Below are 23,212 nucleotides of genomic sequence, written 5' to 3'. Positions count from 1 at the left end.
TATTTGGGATTAATAGTCATTCAATTTGACAATTATATTATAAAAGTTGTAACCTTTCTCATTTGTATTATTTAGTTTAAGATTTATTACTTTATTTTATTAATATTATTTAATTTGTGTCGCCATTTCAAGTGTTTATATTTTTAGGTCAAAAATAATATTTGTAACAATATTAAAACACATTAATGTAAAAAAGACATCACAAATTTATATAATTTTATTGTCAAAATCATCATAGTAACACAAAAGCAATTTAAAATAAAATTCATCCTTACAACTTAATTAATAAGTACTTAAAATTCAAAATAAACTAGATATAGTTTTATCCTAAAAACATATCATAAACTGTCTAAATGTTACTTCCACCAGTCTTGTACGCAAAGGAGACTCGAGCTTATTTCCATCACCAGCTTGCTGAAATAATAAAATAAAAAATTAATAAAATAAACAATGATATATTATAATAACCATGAACATTCAGAATTTCCTAAACTCAATTACATGTGTGCTCACAATAATTATAGTATATCAAACATAATAATTACATGTATATCAAGCATAGTAATTACTTTGACTCAAAGCCACTTCAATTTGTTTCTATAGACATATAAAAAGTCACAGTTAAAGCTCTAAATATAAAAGCAAATGATACATTATAACTCTAATTTAAAACATATAGCATAAAACAACACTTTAAAATGCTAACATGGAGATCTATGCTTGGTTGAAACCCTTTTTCATTACCTGAAAGTAATGAAATATGTTAATACGTAATTATAACAAACTACAGTAACTTATATATGATTTACATTCTAGCTGTCACCAATTAATGATTCTTAATATGTCGTTCTAATTTTTTTAAAATCATTTAAAAACTTTTTACCTTGTGCAATTTCTTGAACAATTCCTCGAACCAGAATATGAATCACCAGCAATGTAAACTTCCTTTGACAAAAATTTTGGATGATAAATTAACCACTGCAAACAATTAAGCATGATTGTGATTGACTAACAAATATATTCTGAAATAAAGAAAAGAGAAGGGTTCTAAAATAAAGAAGTAAAATTTGGATGGGCTTGACCAGCTAANAACTTATCACTACTTTGAACAACAAGTTCTGTTCTGGCATAAGTAAAGCCTGTGAAAAAAGGCAAGTCTACATATATAATGCTACTAACCTACAAACAAAACACCGTACGAAAGACTGAATTTGTAAGCAGAAAATATAGGCTATCATTTGATCATAATGTAGACTAGTACCTTGTTCCATGATTGATTCCTGAAGATCAAGTTGGGTGCACCTTCATTGTAACGGATGATCACAATGACAAGTTTAAATTTCTAACCGAAGTGACCAAACAATACAGGTTCATACCTTGAAATTATCTAAACAGTGAAACTTTCTGTATACCAGGCNTGCCTTTGCTCTTGGNATTTCCAGGGGATCTTTCGCACCTATAGCATTAAAAATTCACAAAACCTAAAACTGGTAACTAAATTGACTAATGTGGATGGATCAGAGGTCTATATATTGTTCAGGTATAGAGCCAGATTCGATTTGAAAATGTTCAATGTACAACATATACAATAGAATCTTACCATTGAGAATAAGTAAAGGACAGGGTACGAAGGTTGGAATTGAATAAGGTGAATGAAATTGTGAAGGTAAACCTGGAGCAATTCTGTCCCGCACCTAATAATATGTATATATTTTGAGAAACAATATCATGAAACAAGAACAAAGTTAGATAGAAATTGTATACAGTGATAATTTTGCATACGTAACGTAACCATTTTTAATCATGTTAAAAACAATAAATTAAAGCATATAACAGTTCCTATCACTCATACAAAGTAAACATAGTTTTGTTTTTCTCTAAGCGCAAAATGAAAAGGAAAATAAAGTGTTACCTATTTCAAGAAAAAGGCGAGTTAGGGATNAGCAACCANTGCCACCGGATAGCCAAAGCAGGAGAGGATCTTCCTTAGGGNTGTTATTTGACTCAATGAAGTAGTAAAATGTTTGCACATCCTCGGATTCTCCCACTCCCTCATACCTTTCAAATCATCAGTTTCAACCAAATGCTTTCAATCTCATAAGCCAAAACCAGTAATCCTTTTTTCCAATTCCATATTAAGCAACTTTTCTGCAATAACTTTTCCCAGCTCATGATTTTTGCAGGCTCCAAGAATAAATCCTTAAATTTCTACTGCATCACCGTCCTCACCCAGTCTCTCAACAAACTGATAAAGAACTAAAACCGAATACTTAATAAAGAAAAATAGACCTGTCACGTTATGAGTGGAAGCTCCATCGTCTGCTTGGTCCACACAACCACTGTTGCAGCTTCGTCTACCAGCAGTTTCGCGACTGTGAATCTAAAAGAAAAATGAAACATGGGCAATCGAAAGGAAAAATAAGAAAAATAAAGGAGAAAAGGAAATAGAAGAAGGAAGAAAGGAAGAAACGAACACGAGGGAAAAAGCATAACGCAAGAGAGAAGGGAATTTTAGGGTTCAGAGAGATTTTAGAGGAAACGCAAGAGAGAAGGGGATTTTAGGGTTCAGAGAGATTTTAGAGGAAGGAAGGGTTTACGCATATAGTGTTTTAGAATTAGGGGGAATAAAATTTTACAATTGAAGTTTTAAATTTTTTAGAGGGAAGATTGTGTATTAGAAATGGGAGAATAAACCTCTCTTAATAAGAATTAAAACCCCCACTATTATTGGCACTTAAATAAATCAAATCAAACCNCTTAAATGATGTTAATTTGAGGGGGTTTTTTATAACCTCAACAAAATAACCCCCTCTAAATAAGTGTTTTTTTGTAGTGCACCCTAAAAGCACTTTTACAGAAAAATAAAATAAAACACAATTAAACAAAAATAATTACAACCCAGTCAAATTCAGTCAATCCACACTACTTGAAAAAGTAAACCTCGAGTCCCCGGCAACGGCGCCAAAAACTTGTTGACGGATTGGCAAGCGTACCAAATCGTATCAAGTAATAATAAATGGTAAGTCCAAGTATCGTTTTCCCAAGAGACTCGAAAGGCCTTATCGTTCGTTTGAATTAAAATCGTAAGACTTGAAAATAAAAATTAATTAATTGGATGTGAGAATAAAATATGAACATGCAAAAGAGATTGATTCAATTGACGAGAAGAAAACAATGGATGAACGGAGTTGTTGGGGGTTTACAATTTCATCTAATTTGCTCTCTCTTATTTACTCCTCTTGAATTATTAGCTTGATTAATTAATTGTCATGCAACTTTCTTAGCCTACCCTTAACCCGATCCCTCGGCGAAAAGAGCCTATTACTAATTACTGGCTTGCTATCCCTAGCCTCCCCTAGCAATTAATAAAGCATTATAGAGCAAAAGTTAAAAGCAATTGATTCTCCTAACCCTATCCTTAGGTGGTATTGCTTAATCAAGGAATTACTCACCGGTTCATGACATTACTGTACGTTCCCGTATCAATAAAGACAAACAATAGTTATCGAATGAGTTAAACGATAAAAGCATGAAGCACAGATGAGAACCCAACAATTCAAAATCAAAGCATATGGAAACCATATAAAAAAAACAAGAGTTTCAATAAAAGAGAGTATCAAAAGATTACATTGTTTCCCCCACCAACAATAGGGTTTAGTTCACCATTTTCATGGTGAATCTAGATGAAAAATGGATGAAGAATGGAAAAGCAAACCCTAGANAAGATGAAAAGGAGCCTAAGCATCCAAGAGATCCTCTCCAGAGAGTGAAATTAGGTCTGACCGCCCCCTTCTGTCAAAAGAATGCATCTAAACTCGCAATAGGGCTATTTATAGGTGAGGAGCGCCGCAGAGAATAGGCCCAAGCCCAGCAGACAACCGCCCGGAAAAATAAGTGTGGCGCCCGACGGTTTCCCTCAAATCGCAAATCCGCCCAGCGTCATCGCCAGGTGCCTACTCCTCGCCCTGGGCCGCCCTACGGTGTAAGTTGCTGTCGGACGGTGCGTCGACTCTTCAATTCTTAAATTTTCTTCTCTTTTCTTGAGTCTACGACCTTTATCTTCAACTCCATTCTTCACTTTCTCAAAATAGCTACAAAACAATGCAAAACAAGCATAATATCGCTAAAAATAGCTTTTGACTCTTTACAGACTCATTTATTGAGTTTTGCTTGATTCTAAGCTCATTCTANGTAGTAAAGGGTGTAATTTGGTCTAAAATGACATATGAAAATAACTATTTTTCAACCTTCATCACAGACACACACACACACACACGGACAAACACACACACACACACACAACCACACACACACAGACACACACAAACATAAACACCCACCCACTCACAAAGACACAGACAGACACACATACACACACAGACACCCACACAAACACACACACACACACAGACACACACATACACGCACATAGACACACACACACACACACACACTCACAGACACACACACAGACACCCACACACACACACGCACACACAGACACACACACACACACATAGACACACAGACACACACTCACAGACACAAACCCACCTACCCACCCACCCCCACACACACACACACAAAAAGTCACGCACACAGACACAGACACAGACACACAGAAATACATAGACACACACACACATAGATACACACACATATACACCCACACCCACACACATACACACACAGACACACACACACACCTACACAAACACACAAAGACACAAACACACAAAGACACAAACACACACAGACACACACACACACAAACATACACACACAGACACAGACACGCACACACACCCCCCTCCCCCCGTACACACACACAAAGGCACACACACACACAAACACACACAAACACACACGCACACACCCACACCCACACACACAAACAGAGACACACACACAGACACACACACACACGCAGATACACACACATACACAGACGCGCACACAACAAAAAGACACACACACACACACACACACACACAGACACACATACACAGAAAGGGAAGTAAAGGAAGACTTTTTCTTGATTTTCTTTCTAAGTCTTAGAAGGATTTTCTTCTAATATGTCTATATGTTATTTTGTAGGGTTCAATAAGGCTAGGACACCATGGACTTGGGCCCAAGCCCAATAACTAAAGTCCAACAATCCAACCTAAGGACAAGGGTAAAAGAGATATTTCCACAAAGGGAGGGGGTGAATTTATCAAATATGGAACTGCCCCATAAAGAGTTCACATGTTTCACACCATCACGGCATCTGATACGTGATTTGTAGAAATGTATTTGCATCTCCATGCATCTACATTGCTTCATCCATAAGAATGACATACATCCCTCGCCATTGCCACGTGGGAAGATCCGCATCTCTTCAGCTGCCATCTCCACCGTTCGTAGCATAGGATTTGCCTTATAAATATGAATGTATCAGATTATGATAGGACTTTTGGAATATATGAGTTTTTGCTTTGGTGTTGAACTTTTCAGCACAAACACTCTACCGAAAGTCACCTCTCCCGTGTGCTTCTTCCAACTTATCCTCTAGCTTCCTTCCAATGGTGAAGGCCGTCTGAGCTAGTTCATCTCCACAAAATAGAGACAAACAAACACACGCACACACATACCAACATACATACGCACACGCACACGCATACACACACACAAACACAGACACACACACATGCACACACACACAAACAAACACATACACACACTCACACACGCACACGCACACGCATATGCACACGCACACGCACACGCACACACACAAATACATGCACACGCACAAACACACACCCACACCCACACACGTAAACACTGACACATACTCACACACACACCCACACCCACACACCCACACCCACACACCCACACACACATACACAAACGCACACGCACATGCACATGCACATGCCTACACACGCACAGGCACACGCACACACGCACGCGTACACGCGCACACAGACACACACACAAAACAAGTGTTATTTAATTAATAAGTTAGGAACTCGTAGTAATGAAAGAAGGAAAATAATTTATGTTTTTTTTTCACCAAATATTTTGTCACTCATAATATTTTATATAAGTTTTTATTTAGTAGTGTAAAGATAAGGTGGATATGTATGTTTTTTATTTTGATGAAAATTTTTGTTTTACATATTTAACCGTAACAAGTTCATCAATAGTGGTCGATAAGCTGGTTAGATTGTTGATAGCTCATGTTTTCTTCCCTTCACATTATTAAGAAAACCTTTAATATAATAAATCTTTATATGAGAATATAATGGGTAAAATATATCATCTTTTTATCTTCATCCTTTATATTCGTCTTAAATAAATATGGATTACTAATATTGTCTAAGATCTCATAATTAGATCAGAAGCATAATTCACACATAGAGAGACTAGGTCAAAATAATTAAAAACAAATGTTTGACATCATTAATTTGCCTTTTTCTTTAACGTTTTCAAAGTAGTTATTGTAACTTCAAGAAGAAGAAAAATCTTATGTACGCGACAATTTTTGTTACCATTAAATACAAACTTTATTATTTAAAATCAGAAAAATTATTAAATTATTTTTATAATTTTTTAATGGAACTTATAAAATATAAATTTTTAATCATATGTATTGAGAATGCATAAAAACATTACAGTGAAAGTATGTGTGTTGTTGAATGAAGTGATAGAGAGTAGGGAAGTAAAAGAGAAAATAAAGTATAGTAATTGAGATGAAAAGTTAGGTTTTTGAAATAAATGAAAAAGAATAAAAAGATAAGAGAAATGGGTGGAAAAGTGATAAATCTACCTAATTGATTTGAAAGAAGAGAATCTTGGATTCTAAAGGAATGCATAATGAATTACGGTAGACTATAATTAACCGTGTCTCGCTTAATATAATTTATATTTTTATCAAATTAATGACATAATGAATTATACTTTATATAGTCAAAATGTATGGAAAAGGAAATGTTTCCCGTCTTCATAATCAATTTTTAAGCTCTTGCCATAATTGTGTTTGGTGTGTACTTGAAATTTTACACCATTAATTATATATCATAAAAACATTATTACTCAACCAGCACAATTTGGAGAAAGTCATTATCTATGATTTTATTATAAAAAAAATGTGAAATTGAGTAATATAAAAGTGGAGGAATAATATATATAAAACCGAGTGAAAATATGCATTGTTTAGATGAAAAAGAAAAAGTAGAAAAGAGAATAAAGATAAATAACATCTCAAACTGGAAAATATGCGTGATTTACCTTATAAGGGTTTGTTTCGTTTTTAGAAAGAGTATATTATTTTTTGTCCGATACATACCCGTAAAGAATTTTATTTAAACGTTCTCCTCTTTATGTAGCTTTAGGTTTAAAAACTATTTTAAAGTAAAAAAAAATACTTTTGAACTGTTAAGTTACATGCATAAAGCATGTCAAAACAACCTCTTTGACCTTGTGTCTACATGAATAATGAATAAGGTGGTATTTTTATAAATTTAAAAGGATTAAATACATTTGTCTCTATTTCAAAGATATAATCTAATTATTAAATTTTAAAAATAAATAAATATAATTTTTTTAATCTTGAATTTTTTTTATGGATTAGATAACATTTAAGTTATTTATATCATTTAACATGTAAAAAAAAATATATAACACCATAAGATTAAAAGACTACATCCATTTAGTAGTTTTAAAATTTGGAGACCAAATGCATTAAACTGAAACAGACTAATTCTAATTTTGCATTTAAGTTGATGGACTAAACACACTCATTTAAAATGGATAAAGTGATGCTGAATGTGATGGGAAAATAGGAAGATAAAGAAGTTTTGACAGTAATTCATCCAGCTTGTATGATCAGGTTGAATTTGAGTAATGAATGACAAGACAAACAACTAACGTCATCTATATTCGACTTAGATCTAATTTACAAATAAAGAATAAAGTAAACAAAACAAAGCATATGTATAATGAGCACGAGGGAGAGGAAAATGAAAAAACTAAAGTGGGTTGGGGAACAATGTTTTTGAAGGCATCATATACGAGCGACGTATGAATTTGCCTGGGTAACATACCTAACCCACCGGTATGGCTCATGCGTAGCAGATTTCTTTGCTATCTGCAAATACTTTACCTGCATTTAGAAAAATTATGAAGTACTTAGCACATCCAAATTAAACTCATTTTTTTTATTCTATAGGTTATGCTATTCTCAACGCACATAGAGGGCAAAGTATTTCCATGTTCTACTTTTTAGCAAACGTTTTTGGGTAGTAAATTTGATTTCTCAGTCAATATAAATAAAATAAAAGTTAATATTAGCAGAATTCCTAAGTTAGCTAGCCCAAAACATTGTGTTTTTCCAACACTGGATGTTGCTCAAAAGTAGGGTGGTAAAGCTAGTATGCCATATACAGATATGATATTTAACCTTGATGTTAATATTTTATAATTATCAAAAACGGAACTTAGTACCATGTTCAGGGTTAGCTGAGTAATGGACACGGCTGTACAAACAGGGCAACGTGACAAAATAGGAAACGGCTGTACAAACGTATCTAAGTATGTTCAATAATCACAGTTTTAGAGAGATCTCAGAATGAACACCATCAAATCAATCTACATAATGTCTGATAAAGAGGAAGCTTTTGCTCAAATAAAAACTAGAAAGAATAAGCAAGTTCACATGGTCACTTTACCTGAAGCCGTGATGCATTATACATTGGTATAGTAAATGTCGCGCTAACAGGTCCAGATTCTTTCGTTACATTAACTGTCAACAAATATATTTGCATAATTATGACATATTAATCACCCAACCAAAAAATCAAACTATCCATTTTGAGCATGCATCAAGTATAAGGGTAAATACCGTGAGATTCCTGAGCAAAGGTTAGCTTTGCCCGCAGAGTATGCTCAGATCCCCCGACAATCTGTTACGTAGCACTTATAAGTGACTAATTCTTCAGAAAAACTTAATGATCCAAATCATCCAATAAAAAGCTTTCTTTGAAGAATTACAGACAATGAAACACGCAAAAAATAGGTTAGAGAAATGACAAGAAATATGACCTTTTTTAAACTCCACTCGAGCCTCTTGTTTGCTTCCTTAAAATCAGTTGTTTGTCCAACAGCTCCAGGTTCCAGCTCAAAACTAACTCTGCGACAATTCCATTTAACTTACATCAGCAACTACAGTGTCGACCATCGTTTATCCACACAGTAAAATTAGCAAGATAAATAATAGCACCCCATAATACTTGATGACATTCATGGACCTTTATTAACTGCTTTGTTAACTTCTACCGTATGTAATGCAAAGTCTTCACCTATTAGCAGGGAATGGTCCTTGACACAATCAAAAAGCCTTCAATCCAAATCTAATATGGACATAATGGTCCCTTGAACTACTTTTTCCAACAACTTGTGTTCAGATTTCACACATATACGTCCTGAATTGTTGGATCAGAGACTCAAAATACATGAATGGTTCTATATGTAACATGGTCCAACACACTTAAGACCCTACGGTTCTGAAATGTGTACAAGGCCCAGCACCCTACCTTGTGCTGAAATTTAACTTAGCTTAGATAAAGGAGCAAGAATATTACATATAACCTAGCGAGCATGCCAATGATCATAAGCAACCAGTCACAAATGATCTGTTATAACTCTAGATTCTAGTCAAACACCAAAATTGGCAATTAAGATTATTTCAATAATAAATTATAATCAGAAACAATTTTTGTTTGGGTAAATTTATTCGAAAACAATTTTAAGGTAATTAATTCCGTTTGGATTCAACAACAAAAAAGTAGTTTTATATAGTTGAATATAGTGAAAACTCCCTTGTGTTAAACATACATAGGGTTCTCTATTTATAATAGAAGAAATATGGGCTAAGCCCAAAATACAAATAAGAAATAATAACAAACTAACTAAAAGATAAAAAGTAGAAAATAATATTGAAATTTATTATTTAGAATTGATTGAAAATACATTCTCATATCCTCTATTTGTAACAATCTAATTCATATAAAAAGGGAAATAGAGAAACTAGGAAACAAAATAAAAGATTGCATATCTACTTGCTCTAATTAGGAAGATTCTAAATAAATCTTCTCTAATTACAACACTCCCCCTCAAGTTGGTAAATGGATATCAATCATTCCCAACTTGCCTACAAGATCTTGAAATCTACCCGGAGGAAGCCCTTTTGTAAAAATATCTGCTATTTGAAGTTCTGTAGGAACATGAGTTGTAATCACAAAGCCTTTGTCAAGATTATCTTTGATGAAATGTTTGTCAATCTCAATGTGCTTGGTTCTATCATGCTATACTGGATTATGGGCTATGCTCATGGCAGACTTATTGTCACAGTGTAGTTGTATCGGGTTCTCCACTTTGACTTTAAGATCATCCAAAATGATTTTCATCCAGAGTCCTTCACACATTCCTTGAGCAAGAGCTCGAAATTCAGCTTCTACACTAGAACGAGAAACTCTATCTTGCTTTTTGCTTCTCCATGTTACCAGACTATCTCCAAGAAACACACAATACCCAGAAGTAGATTTTCTGTCAGTAATAGAACCTGCATAGTCAGCATCAGTATATATCTTCATAGTCAATATGTCTTCCCTTTTGAATAATAGCCCCTTTCCTGGACTTGATTTCAAGTATTGAAGAATTTTGTCAACTGCTTGCATGTGTCTCTCTCTTGGATCATGCATAAATTGGCTCACAACACTAACTGCATAAGCAATGTCTGGTCTTCATATCCCATTTTGTGATTCTGTTCTATAGGAACTGTTGAAGTTCTACATCCTACCTTTCCTGTTTCTTTGAGGAGATCAATTACATATTTCCTTTGGGAGATGAAAATTCCTTTCTTGGAGTAGGCAACCTCTATTCCAAGAAAATATTTGAGTTTTCCTAGGTCTTTCATTTCAAATTGAGTTGCCAATTTATCTTTTAATGCCAATTTTTCTGTTTCATCATCTCCTGCAATAATCATATCATCCACATAGACAAGTAATAGAGTGAGTTTACCTGTAGAAGAGTGCTTTATGAATAGAGTATGATCTCCTTGGCTTTGTCTGTATCCCAAGGAAACCATTGCTTTTGTAAATCTTCCAAACCATGCTCTAGGGGATTGCTTAAGACCATACAATGCTTTCTTCAGGAGGCATACCTTGTTTCTTTCATTTTTCACTTCAAAACCTGGGGGAATCTCCATGTACACTTCCTCATCTAGATTTCCATGAAGAAAAGCATTCTTCACATCCAGTTGATGTAAGTCCCATCCAAAATGGGCAGCCAAAGCGAGAATAACTCGAACTGTATTCATCTTTGCCACTGGGGTAAATGTCTCCTCATAGTCAATCCCATATGTTTGGGTATATCCTTTTGCCACCAATCTAGCTTTATATCTTTCTATTGTCCCATCTGCCTTATGTTTCACTGTGAATATCCATCTACACCCCACTGTCTTCTTGTCTCTTGGCTTATCAACAATCTCCCAAGTTGAATTTCTTTCTAATGCATTCATCTCTTCTTTCATGGCTTGATTCCAATGTTCAAGTTTCATGGCCTCTTGGATTGAGGTAGGAATTTCTGTGGCATCAATGGTAGCAATAAAACTTTTGTGCTTATCAGAGATATTGTTAGTGCAAACATACTGAGAAAAAGGATATTTAGCACATGATCTTCTTCCCTTTCTCAATGCAATGGGTAAATCCTCAGTAATACTTACCTCCTCCTCATTGATATCTTCAGGGATCCTCACCTCGGGATTAGACAATTTTTCTTGCTCGAGAGTTGAAGTGGGTTGTTCTCTTCTTTCATATTTTTTGCCAAAAAATCTGTCTTCTTCCTCTTCTTCCTCACTGTGGACTATGATACTTTCATTGCTTAGGTCTTGGGCATCCTACAAAGACAAACATGGTAATGACAAGAAGGAGAGTTCATCCACTTCAAGTGCTTTCTCCCCCTGAAGTGGTGGACTGACATAAAAGGATTGTGTTTCATGAAAGGTGACATCCATGGTGATAAANANGCGACGACTCTGAGGATGANAACATTTGTACCCNTTTTTATTAGAAGGATACCCAATAAAGACACATTTAAGAGCTCTGGGATCTAATTTACCACGGTTAGGATGATGAGAGTGAACAAAAACAACACATCCAAAGACACAATAAGCTGGAAAAAATGTTACTGAGCAATTTAAATCCTTTGTGAGTTTTTGCACAGAGATAAGATTGTTGGCTAATTGAGGAACATGTAAAACATCCTTCAATACAATAGATGAGTCCAAAATTATATTCCCAGTGTCGCATATAGGTATACCCTGACCATTTGCAACTGTAATAAGTTGTTCTTTATTTCTTTTACCATATGAGTCAAAGGACACACTAAAAGGTGTCATATGATCAGTTGCACCCAAATCAAGAATCAAAATGCCTTGAGACACATGATCAACAGTATTGAGGCAAATCTTACCTTTTATGGAAAAAGTGCATGATCCAGAGGACTTACTCATTGATTCATCCATTGCTTTCAAAGGAATAATTTTTACTTCAAATATCCCGTAGAACGCAACGAGGGAGTCTCCAAGACGATGACGGTGTATGGGTTACACCAAGAAAAAAAGGAGCAGAACTTAAACAACCAGATCTACTCAAGAAAAGGTCAAATGGGTTGTCACAAACCCTAGGAACAGACTCAGGAGTCTCCGGCGAGTCTTCTGTGGCGGTGACGGCGAGTGGGTCTCGCTGGAAAAAAAGGAGCAAAACTTAAAACTCAGATCTCCTCAAATACAGCCCAAACGAGTCATCACCGACCCTACGAATGGACCCAGGGCACTCCGGCGACCCTGTCTGTGGTGGCGCCGACGAATGGGTCTTGCCGGAGGTAGGCGCATGGGCTACAGGCGCCGGCGACGGTGGCGACGCGTGGCGACTCCTCTGACGGAGCGACTTCCAGCGTTGTGGTCGTCGGAGTTGGGAGCACCTTTCTGCCCTATCAACGACCCCAACCGGCGACGGTGACAGCGACGGTCGGACAACGGCGGTGGTCGGACACCGGCGGCGACGACTGTGCAGCGGAATGAAGTTCCAAGATCGGAAGCTCTTGATACCAAGTAGAAAGTAATATTGAAATTTATTATTTAAAATTGATTGAAAATACATTCTCATATCCTCTATTTGTAACAATCTAATTCTCCTAAAAAGGGAAATAGAGAAACTAGGAAACAAAATAAAAGATTGCATATCTACTTGCTCTAATCAGGAAGATTCTAAATAAATCTTCTCTAATTACAACATAAAAGATAATATAAACTAAATATAATATCTATAACACTACCCCTCAAGATGGAGCATACAAATTGTATGGACCAAGCTTGGAATACATAAACTCCATTTGAAATATGTAATTTGTCTTCAAGAGTGTGCGGCAAGCAAATGTGCAATCACATGTCGACGAGCAATTTATGGACAGTGGTGGACAACTGCAAAACTTCAAATAGCACCATGAAACTTCAAGTAGGACGACTTTGACAAAGGAGAACAATGACANACTCCAGGAACTGGATTGCCATCAAGCAAGGATGGGGCTTGCATCAAAACTACAAGGACTGCCATCACTGACTGATGGGGCCTTTAGTGGCTAAAAGCGACAAAAACTACAGGGACTGCCATCACTGACTGATGGGGCCTGTATACATGGACTGCCATCACTGACTGATGGAGCCTGTATACAGGGACTGCCATCACTGATTGATGGGGCCTGTAGTGGCTAGAAGCGACAAAACTACAAGGTCTGCCATCATTAACTAGTGGAGTCTGATAGCCTGAAACCTGAAGTCTGAAATCCTGAAACCTGGAGTCTGAAAGCCTGAAACCTGGCTCGAAACATACTCCCCCTCACGACGAACGGCGGAAATGACGGTGTGCCGATGACAGACCATGAAAGTGGAAGATCATAATGAGCTCTTATTCATCAAAGCACCCAAAAAACAAATCTGACAGATTTGACAAAGGATTGGTGAAATTGTTTCAACCCATAATTTTAGTGTTGAAATTTCTTGTTGTTAACCACTGACTGTCCTTGAAGACCTTTCAGAATAGAGAAGATAGCGGAAGCAGTAGAGGTAGGACTAGGTGTTGGTGCATCGGTGGTACAAGTGGCGGAGACGACGGCCGACGACGACGACCAAAGACGGTGGCTGTAGACGGTGGCCGGAGACAGTGGCCGAAGACAGTGTCGGCAACGGTGGCCGGAGACGGTGCCGGCGGTGGTGAACGGCCGATGACAGTGGACAATCGGCAGGTGGCGGCTGGTGGCGAGCGGCAACGGGCAGATGCGAGACAGAAACCAGAGATTGCCCATCGAAGTATAAAGACACAGGTTGAAAAAAGAAACTTTTAGGAGGCCGCCGGTGGTGGCGGCCACTGGTGGCAACAAAGACAAAGTAGAAAAGGATCAAAAAACCTGCTCTGATACCAAGTTGAATATAGTGAAAACTCCCTTGTGTTAAACACACATAAGGTTCTCTATTTATAATATTAGAAATATGGGCTAAGTCCAAAATACAAATAAGAAATAATAACAAAGTAACTAAAAGATAAAAGATAAATATAAACTAAATATAATATCTCTAACATATATAGGAAATTTGTGATAAATATGGTATGCAAAAAAGCTAAAACAGAAAAAGCTTATTTGATAATTTGGGGAAAACCATTTAAAGAGAAGGAAAACTGTTGAAAAGTATATAAGCTTAAAATATATAGAGGCATGAAAACAGCTTTGTTTTCTCAAAGAAAAAACTGTAAATTTCAGCATCAATCCCAAACACTATTTTTTAAACAATTTACTTTTCAAATTTCCTTTCAGTATAACCTATGGTCAAAAACATCCCTATTGGCCCAAGGGGATAAAAAAATGTTTGTAATTAATTAAACATTACAATTAGCTCCCTCTCTATATTTTTCATAAAATCAGTGTACAATCCCCTCAAGAGTTCTATAAACTAATGTTGTTCAAAACCTATTAGGGGGATACTTCAGTAAAAATACTAAATGCATCAACATGTCAGTTTCCAGTTAACTAAAAATCCCTTTCAAAGATAGTATCTGATAGGATACAGGGTGATAGGATAGGAGATAGGGAGCTGAACGGTAGTAGGCAGGGGGGAGCCGAACGGTAGGAGACAGGGGAGCCGAACGGTAGGAGACAAGGGGAAGCAAGCCGAACGATAAGACGCAGGGGGAAGCAAGTCGAACAGTAGGAGGCAGGGGGAAGCAAGTCGAACGGTAAGAGGCAAGGGGAAGCAAGCCGAGCGATAAGAGACACGGGAAAGCAAGCCAAACGGTAGGAGGCACAGGGAAGCAAGCCGAACGGTAGGAGGCAAGGGGAAGAGCTGTAGCAGATCGGTTGAAGAGTTGCTATCCTAACTGGTAGTGGTGAAGATGAGCAGGAAATATTTATAGTAAATAAAGATATATTCTAGGGAAAATATTCACTATAAGATATTTATAGTAAATAAAGATATATTCTAGGGAAATATTCAGTATAAGATATTTATATTAAATAAGATATATTCTAGGAAAATATTCACTATAAGATGGGCGGGAAATAATTAATATAAATAGAGTTAGAGTCTATTGTTAGGGTTATGCTTTTGATTATTGAGTTTATTGACAAGCGGCTACGACTCTAGTCCCGTGAAGGAGGTTATGCTCCCATATGCTAGGGAGGTTATGCTCCCAACTATCCTTTGTTTACAGAATTCTATTACCATTAATAAAAGAGATTCATTCGTTCATTGTTCTGTTGCTTGCTGTGAGTGTGTGAGAGGTTGTTCTGGTTAGGTTTCATACCCAGATACCTAACAGTATCCCATTTATTAAACGACATTGAGAAATTTAGAATAATACCTGGAGGTATATTTCGGTAGTGGCATCTGCAATTTGATAGTATTTGCTGATACACTTGAAGCAAACTCGGCACTTATTTTAAGAATTACTTCTGCCTGCAATAGCAATTTCACAAGTGTTATTCTGCTAGTGACTGCAAGGGAAAGAGGAATACACACACATACAGAAAGATACATAAGACAGAGAAAACTAGAGAATAACTATTGAAAAGTAGGAATCACCTTAAGCGATCCTGCCTCTTCAATCAGAGCATTAATACGAAAAGGAGGTCTAAATTCCTGTGTCATACGGTAGTTCATGACTGGAAACTCACCATCTGGTGGGATCTAAAATTGGCAGTGTACCATTAAAATAAATTTTCAAAAGCAAATAAGTCAATAAAATACCTCTATATTCTGAATGAAAAAGTTTAAGACTACTTTGGTACTCACCAGGGATAGAGTTCTATCAATATCAAAACTATCTAGGCGAACAGATTCATGGAAATTACAGTCATCTAATACAACTGTTCCTGAGCCAGATGAGCTCCTATAACCTGCTCTAGAAACATTTCCACATAAGTATAATATAATTATAATTCTTGGAAAAACTACTGGAAACAATGATTGAATGATTGGAAGTTACCGTAAGCTGCTCCCACATTTCTTCCAATGGAGAGATCATCATTAAGTGCTAATCGAATTTCAGGATTGCCAGAAAGATAGCTCTTCATTTGTATGGTGCCATCAATCTCAGAAGTCAGAATGTATCCCTGGCCAAATTACATTAAAAATACTGAGAATGATGAACACATGCTACAAGGTAATCATTTGAATACAAAAATTCATTCTGAATTGTAAGTGTTGGGAGAACCAAGTTTTAGCTAATTTTTCGAAGGTAAGATCTTTGGAAGGATAATTCATACAGTCCTGTCTTTTCTTTTTCAATTATTTCTTGTTTCTTGGTCCTTTCTCTTAGAAAACTCAGACTTTGTTATTTTTGGTTGTAATGTAACTATCCACGATCTAATTGGCTATTTTTCACAGGGCTTCTATTGGTCTTCTTCTCACATGGCCAAACCGTCTTAGGTTAGATTCTGCCATATTCTCCTCGAAATGTGCTCCTTCTTCTACTTTCTTTTTAAAACCTCCATCCCTAATCCTTTTTCTTGTATGTGCATTAATCCACTACAATGTTTTCATTTTGCAAGACTTCAATTGTTCTCTTGTATGAACTTTACCAAAAAACATTACATGTCATAAAGCACTAGTTCACTGTAATGCATAAAAAAATTTCAACCAAAATTGATTATTTATGTTTCATTAGGCAAGGTAAATTTTTCCCCTGTGCATTTGATAAGTAGAATTTTTAATTGGAATGGATGGTTCAATACTTAGATTAAATTAGTTTCAGACACTAGAGAGTCAAGAGTAAATCCATGCTCGAAAGAAATCATAATTAAGTTTTGTCAATAGCATCCAGAAACCATAAGCAAAGCGTCTATACTGATGATACATGATGGACGATGTAACAATGGAAAAATGTAATGAAATTCATCGTTTAATATTTTAACATATTTACTAACACTGGAGCTAAAAGTGATGCTGATTTTCTCAATTATATCTACAAAAATCTCTTCCCTCCTTCTACCCCCAGGCTCTGTAGCAACAACAGATTTTGTGACAGCTATCCCTGGCATTCTTTTTGTCCCTTGCTGCATGCAACAAAAATTAAGAAATAATGATATCATAAATAAGTACTAGCAAGAATAACATAAAAACAAAATAACTTCCTAGATATAGAACATAGTAAACATCATACCGTGAAAATCGAACCAGGTCCAAGAGGTGATAGACGTGCAGCATCAACTACAAGTGGCTCATTGAAAACATAGGCTTTCAACATCTCGGTAGATGTTGTTTGAACATAACCAAAATCCTTCAAAAACATCAATGGGTCACTCATAAGTACGACTTTTGGAAACATGACTAATTAACTATGATTCTCAGGCCTAAGCAGGAGTAAAACTTACAAGAAAATTGCAAATAGCTCTTTCAGTAATTTTTTCAAAAGAAAAACAGTACAATATCCACCCAAAATTTTAGAGGTTTGTAACTTCTGTCATACATTACCAGAAAAATATTGTAAACACATCTGTCAGATCTATCGGTGGCTACTGATATTAACTGTTAAAAAATGCATATATTTTTACCAAGAATCAACTATGATAAAATGAGCCTCAAGTATGAATATTAGATTTAAAAAAGCGAGCTAGCAAGGATAAAGTGATAATATAATTAAACGAAGCATTAAAGTTAAGAAAACAAAGGCCTTTTAAAGGCATAATGAACCAAATAGAGCTAGGGACGAAGCTCACAATAACTTCATCGAGTAACTCGTACACAAGCACAAAGTTTTTTCGTAGCGAGTCTTCATTGAGAATCCCAAGATAATCTTTAATAACACGAGCAATTCTTTGCAAAAGCTCCAAGACTAAAGAGGGTGATACATTAACCCTTGTAGTTGCAACAAACAATAACCCAACAACTTTCACATGAAAGTAATTTACACCGTCAACATTCTGCCAAAGAACAAACATAACACAAAGGAAATCAGCATATCCAGCCAAACAGTAGAAAATTACACGAAGTACAAACAATATTGTGAGATCTAAACAATGGGTTAATTAGCGTAAATTAAACATTATATTACTATCAAAACCAGAAGTGGATGACATTGACAACAATAGATATCAATCTAAACATTCTAACCTTTTCAATTTTAAAATGTAAAGCAAAATTTTAGACTGGGTATTCTAAACTGGTTGATGTTAGGATATAGGGTGGTAGGGTATAATGGGTAATGGGTTTAGGATAGAAGGTGGAGGAATTTAATAAATAGTACTCTGTTATGTTATCAGAGGGGGGGTTTTGAGTATTCTTTTGTAAAGTCTGGACCATTGGCCAGAAGAATGGGTTTCTGTATTGATATTGAGAACAATGAACACTGATAGCACTATGTTAGGATATAGGATGGTAGAGTATAATGGGTAATGAGTTTAGGATAGAAGATGGAGGAATTGTAAAAATAATACTCTGTTATGTTGTCAGAGGGGGGTTATTGAGTATTCTTTTTGTAAAGTCTGGACCATTGGCCAGAAGAGGGGGATTAGGCCTCCGTTAGAGCTAAGAGGGGGATTAGGCCTCCATTAGCGCTATCAGTGTTCATTGTTCTCAATATCAATACAGAAACTCATTCTTTTGGCAGTTTGAGTTCTTGTTTGTGTGAGAGGGGGTTGTCTAAGTTAGGTTTCTGTTAGGAATTGGAAAGTGTATGTACAAAGGAATAAAAGGGGGGATGTCTAACTGTTGGGACAGTTAAGAGGCGCGGGGTGTTAGACTGTTCGGACAGTTAAGAGATGTGGGGTGTTAGTATTGTATAAATAGCTAATTCAGTAGTGTACAGAGTTAGTTAGTGTTTTTGATAGCTTTAACAGGAATCTATTAGTTCCTGAGGGGGAGGTTATGCTCTCATTGAAACTTACAGTGTATACGTTCATTCAATACCATATTGATCATTCTTTTCATTTGATTTCGTGTGTTGTGTGCCTAATTGTGTGTGAGAGAAAGGTTCTTGACAGAGGAACCTAACAATTTGGTCCGATCTGCCGGATCCCAAATTGGGCACGATTAGCAAGAATGGAGAAGGATATGGAGGAAAGGTTAGAGGCGATAGAGATTACCATGGAGGGAATGAAGGCAGAATCGGTAGCGGTACGAAGGGATTTGCAACAGATAATGAAGATCTTGGAGACGAACGCCAAACGTGGGGATGGGCAATCCGACGATAGTTCGGTGAATGAAAATCCGCTTCGACATGTGGGGGAAACTGGAGGCAGAAACAGTGGGGTTCGGAATGACGATCAAAAGCCGTGGCGGAAAAGGGTGGACTTACCTACGTTTGAAGGAGTAGAGCCCTTGAGTTGGATCAATAGGGCGGAGAGGTTCTTTGATATTCAGAAGGTGGAAGACGATGAAGAAAAGGTGGAATTGGCTTATGTCAGTATGGAGGGGAGTGTCGCGTACTGGTTCAAATTTTGGAAAGAGAAGGCCAAGAACCGTTCTTGGGAAGGTCTAAAGAAAGCGTTGATCAACCGTTTTGGAGGAGGATTCAGGGGGTCTGTGTTTGAGAGATTGGCGACATTGCGCCAAGAAGGGACAGTGGAGGAGTTCGTATGGGAATTCGAGATTCTAATGGGGCAAACCAAGGAAGTGTCGGAAGAACAAGTCTTGGGCTATTTTCTTGCCGGTCTACGCGAGGACATCAAAGGACAAGTGAGAATCCAAGACCCTCAGGAGTTGATGGTGGCCATGCGAGTGGCCCGCGACGTGGAACGCACGAAGGGGGGCCATTGGAATGGGTCTAGGATTAACCAGACAGGGACGCGTTCGATNGGGGTGGTAGTGCGTTCCGAGCCTTCAAAACTCACGGTGAACCAGAACGGAGGAGCGGAGAGTGCGAGGTCGATACGAAGAGAAGGAGCTGCACCCAATCAGGCGACAAGGGAGAATGTCGTAGGAGGGAGCGATAACAGAGGAAGAACAGTGAGGAACCTTCCTTACCCAGAATTCTTGAAGAGGAGGGAAGAGGGTCGGTGTTACCGTTGCGGAGGCCCGTTTGCTCCTGGCCATCGTTGTCCGGAGAGAAGTTTGCGCATCTTACTGCTGGCGGAGGACGAGGAGGAAAGTGCGAACGACGAAGTGGGGGAACTCGACGCGAAAACCATGGAACTGTCCGCATGTTTGGCGGAAGGGATGACGCCGCCCAAAACGATGAAATTGATAGGATGGGTAGGAGGAAGAAGAGTGGTGGTGCTAATTGATAGTGGCGTCAGCCATAATTTCGTCAGCAAGGTATTGGCCGAGGATTTGAAGTTGCCGGTGGAGGAGACGACCCTGTATCTGGTAAGTTTGGGGGATGGACGGAAGAAGCTGACTCAAGGACGGTGTGAGCAGATTCAGCTCAGTTTGGGGGAAGCTACGGTGGTGGAGGATTTTTACTTGTTCGATTTAGGAGGTGTTGATATTATTTTGGGTATAACTTGGTTGGCTAAGTTGGGAGAGGTGGTTATTAACTGGGGAAAGATGACTATGAGTTATTACCTAGCGGGTAAAAGGGTGGAAGTGAGAGGAGACCCTGCTTTATCCAGGAAGTTGGTGGAGCCTCGGGCCCTTCTCAAAATTGCTGATGCCGAAACGTGGACGCTTGTCTGGNAGATGGGAAGAGTGGAGCACGAAGGGGACACTGCATGGCACGGTGACTTGACAGCTGCGCAGGTAGCAGAGTTGAGTGCGGTTCTGGAACAACATTCAGGCGTGTTTCGGGAATTAAAAGGGTTGCCTCCCCCAAGGGATAAGGAGCACCGCATTACTTTAAAGGAAGGGATGGACCCGGTAAATGTTCGACCTTACCGGTACCCGCATCTTATGAAGGAAGAGCTTGAACGACAGGTGTCCGACATGATCAAAGCGAGAATTATTCGACCCAGTACCAGTCCGTTTTCGAGCCCGGTGATCCTCGTCAAAAAGAAGGATGGAAGCTGGAGGTTTTGCGTGGACTANCGAGCACTGAACAGAGCTACCATTCCCGANAAATTTCCGATCCCGGTGATCGAAGAGTTGCTTGATGAGCTTAAAGGGGCGAAATATTTTTCGAAGATTGACCTTAAATCTGGTTATCACCAGATCAGAATGGAAGCAGGGGACATACCCAAAACGGCTTTCCGCACTCACCAAGGACATTTCGAATTTTTAGTGATGCCTTTCGGCCTCACTAACGCGCCAGCTACCTTCCAGAGTGCAATGAACAGTTTGCTGCAACCTTAACTCCGGAAATATGTGCTGGTTTTCTTCGACGATATACTGGTGTACAATGCGACGTGGAGTGACCATATGGGGCATTTGCGAAACGTGTTACAGCTGCTGGAACGGCAAAGTTGGGTGGCCAACCAAAAGAAATGTGAATTTGGGAAACAGAAAATTCAATATTTGGGCCATCAAATATCGGAGAAGGGGGTGGAGATGGACAAGGAAAAGGTGAAGGCGGTCCTAGAATGGGAGGAACCCCGAACAGTAAAAGCGTTGAGAGGATTTCTTGGCTTAACTGGATATTACAAGCGTTTCATACGGGACTATGGTAAAATAGCAAAGTCACTCACGGAGCTGTTAAAAAAGGGAAAGTTTGAATGGAATGATCAAGCGAGGGCGGCCATGGAGAAGCTGAAGGCAGCTATCACTTCCGAGCCTGTATTAGCTCTTCCCGACTTCAAACAAGCGTTTCACGTTGAATGTGATGCGTCAGGAGCAGGGGTAGGAGTGGTACTGACGCAGGGAGGGAAACCCATTGCTTACTTTAGTAAGGTGTTGTCTGAAGGGTCCCTCCATAAATCGATTTATGAAAAAGAACTGATGGCACTGGTACTAGCAATTCAACATTGGAGACCCTATTTGATAGGGCAGAGGTTTACGGTGCACTCGGATCAGAGGAGCTTGAAATATCTTCTCGAACAGAGGATCACCACCCAAAATCAACAGAACTAGGTGGCCAAGTTGCTGGGTTATGAATTCGACATTATATATAAGGCGGGAAGATCCAATGGAGCTGCTGATGCTTTATCTCGAAGAAGGGAAAGGGGAGAGGAGAAAAAGGAGATAACGATGATTTCCAGGCCTAACTGGCAGGATTTCCAGGAGCTGGTGTCGGAGGTAGAGGCGGATGCAGAGCTGAAGAAGATAATGGAAGATCTCAAAAAGGACCCAGAATCACATCATGNTTTCACACTAGAGCATGGTAGGCTACATTATAAGGGAAGATTGGTTTTGTCAGAGAAATCGGGTTGGATTCCGAAATTACTAGNGGAGTTCCATGCGACGAGCACGGGGGGCATTTTGGTGTTTATAGGACATACAGGAGACTATCTCAATCTTTATACTGGAAAGGGATGAAGGAGCGGTGACCAACTACATGGCTAGTTGTTTAGTGTGCCAGCAGAATAAGTATTTGGCTGCCTCTCCACAGGGTTTGTTGCAGCCTTTGCCCATACCTCATGCAGTATGGGAGGAGGTGAGTATGGATTTTATAACTAAGCTGCCCAAGTCTCACGGTTTTGACGCTATCTTAGTTGTGGTTGACAGGCTAAGCAAATATAGCCATTTCTTATTGTTGAAACACCCCTATTCAGCAAAGACGGTGGCAGAAGTATTTGTAAAAGAAGT

General features: G+C 38.0%; 1 protein-coding gene and 1 long non-coding RNA gene across 2 annotated transcripts in view; both read right to left on the bottom strand.

Annotated features, from left to right (window-relative positions):
• Positions 1 to 1,365: 1,365 nt before the first annotated feature.
• On the bottom strand, positions 1,366 to 2,748 carry LOC111242123. The gene is made up of 3 exons (XR_002668985.1): positions 1,913 to 2,748; positions 1,601 to 1,694; positions 1,366 to 1,456 (listed from the first exon to the last, which is right to left on the bottom strand). It is a non-coding gene; the product is annotated as an uncharacterized LOC111242123 (long non-coding RNA).
• A 5,097-nt stretch (positions 2,749 to 7,845) lies between these two features.
• The window catches only part of LOC106768884 (AP-4 complex subunit mu), an 18,019-nt gene continuing 2,652 nt past the window's right edge, over positions 7,846 to 23,212 (bottom strand). The window contains exons 3-13 of the mRNA XM_014654257.2: positions 18,316 to 18,519; positions 17,760 to 17,876; positions 17,524 to 17,652; positions 16,584 to 16,710; positions 16,391 to 16,494; positions 16,181 to 16,285; positions 15,960 to 16,054; positions 9,091 to 9,178; positions 8,891 to 8,951; positions 8,718 to 8,791; positions 7,846 to 8,152 (exon numbers count right to left, since the gene is read on the bottom strand). Of these exons, the coding sequence (XP_014509743.1) occupies positions 8,054 to 8,152; positions 8,718 to 8,791; positions 8,891 to 8,951; positions 9,091 to 9,178; positions 15,960 to 16,054; positions 16,181 to 16,285; positions 16,391 to 16,494; positions 16,584 to 16,710; positions 17,524 to 17,652; positions 17,760 to 17,876; positions 18,316 to 18,519 (1,203 nt within the window). The 3' untranslated portion in view covers positions 7,846 to 8,053. The remainder of the gene's footprint in view (positions 8,153 to 8,717; positions 8,792 to 8,890; positions 8,952 to 9,090; positions 9,179 to 15,959; positions 16,055 to 16,180; positions 16,286 to 16,390; positions 16,495 to 16,583; positions 16,711 to 17,523; positions 17,653 to 17,759; positions 17,877 to 18,315; positions 18,520 to 23,212) is intronic.

This window comes from Vigna radiata, chromosome 7 (assembly GCF_000741045.1).
Source record: "Vigna radiata var. radiata cultivar VC1973A chromosome 7, Vradiata_ver6, whole genome shotgun sequence".
Taxonomy (NCBI): Eukaryota; Viridiplantae; Streptophyta; class Magnoliopsida; order Fabales; family Fabaceae; genus Vigna; species Vigna radiata.
Note: the sequence above shows the minus strand (reverse complement) of the source record. Positions and strands in the feature narration are given on the sequence as shown.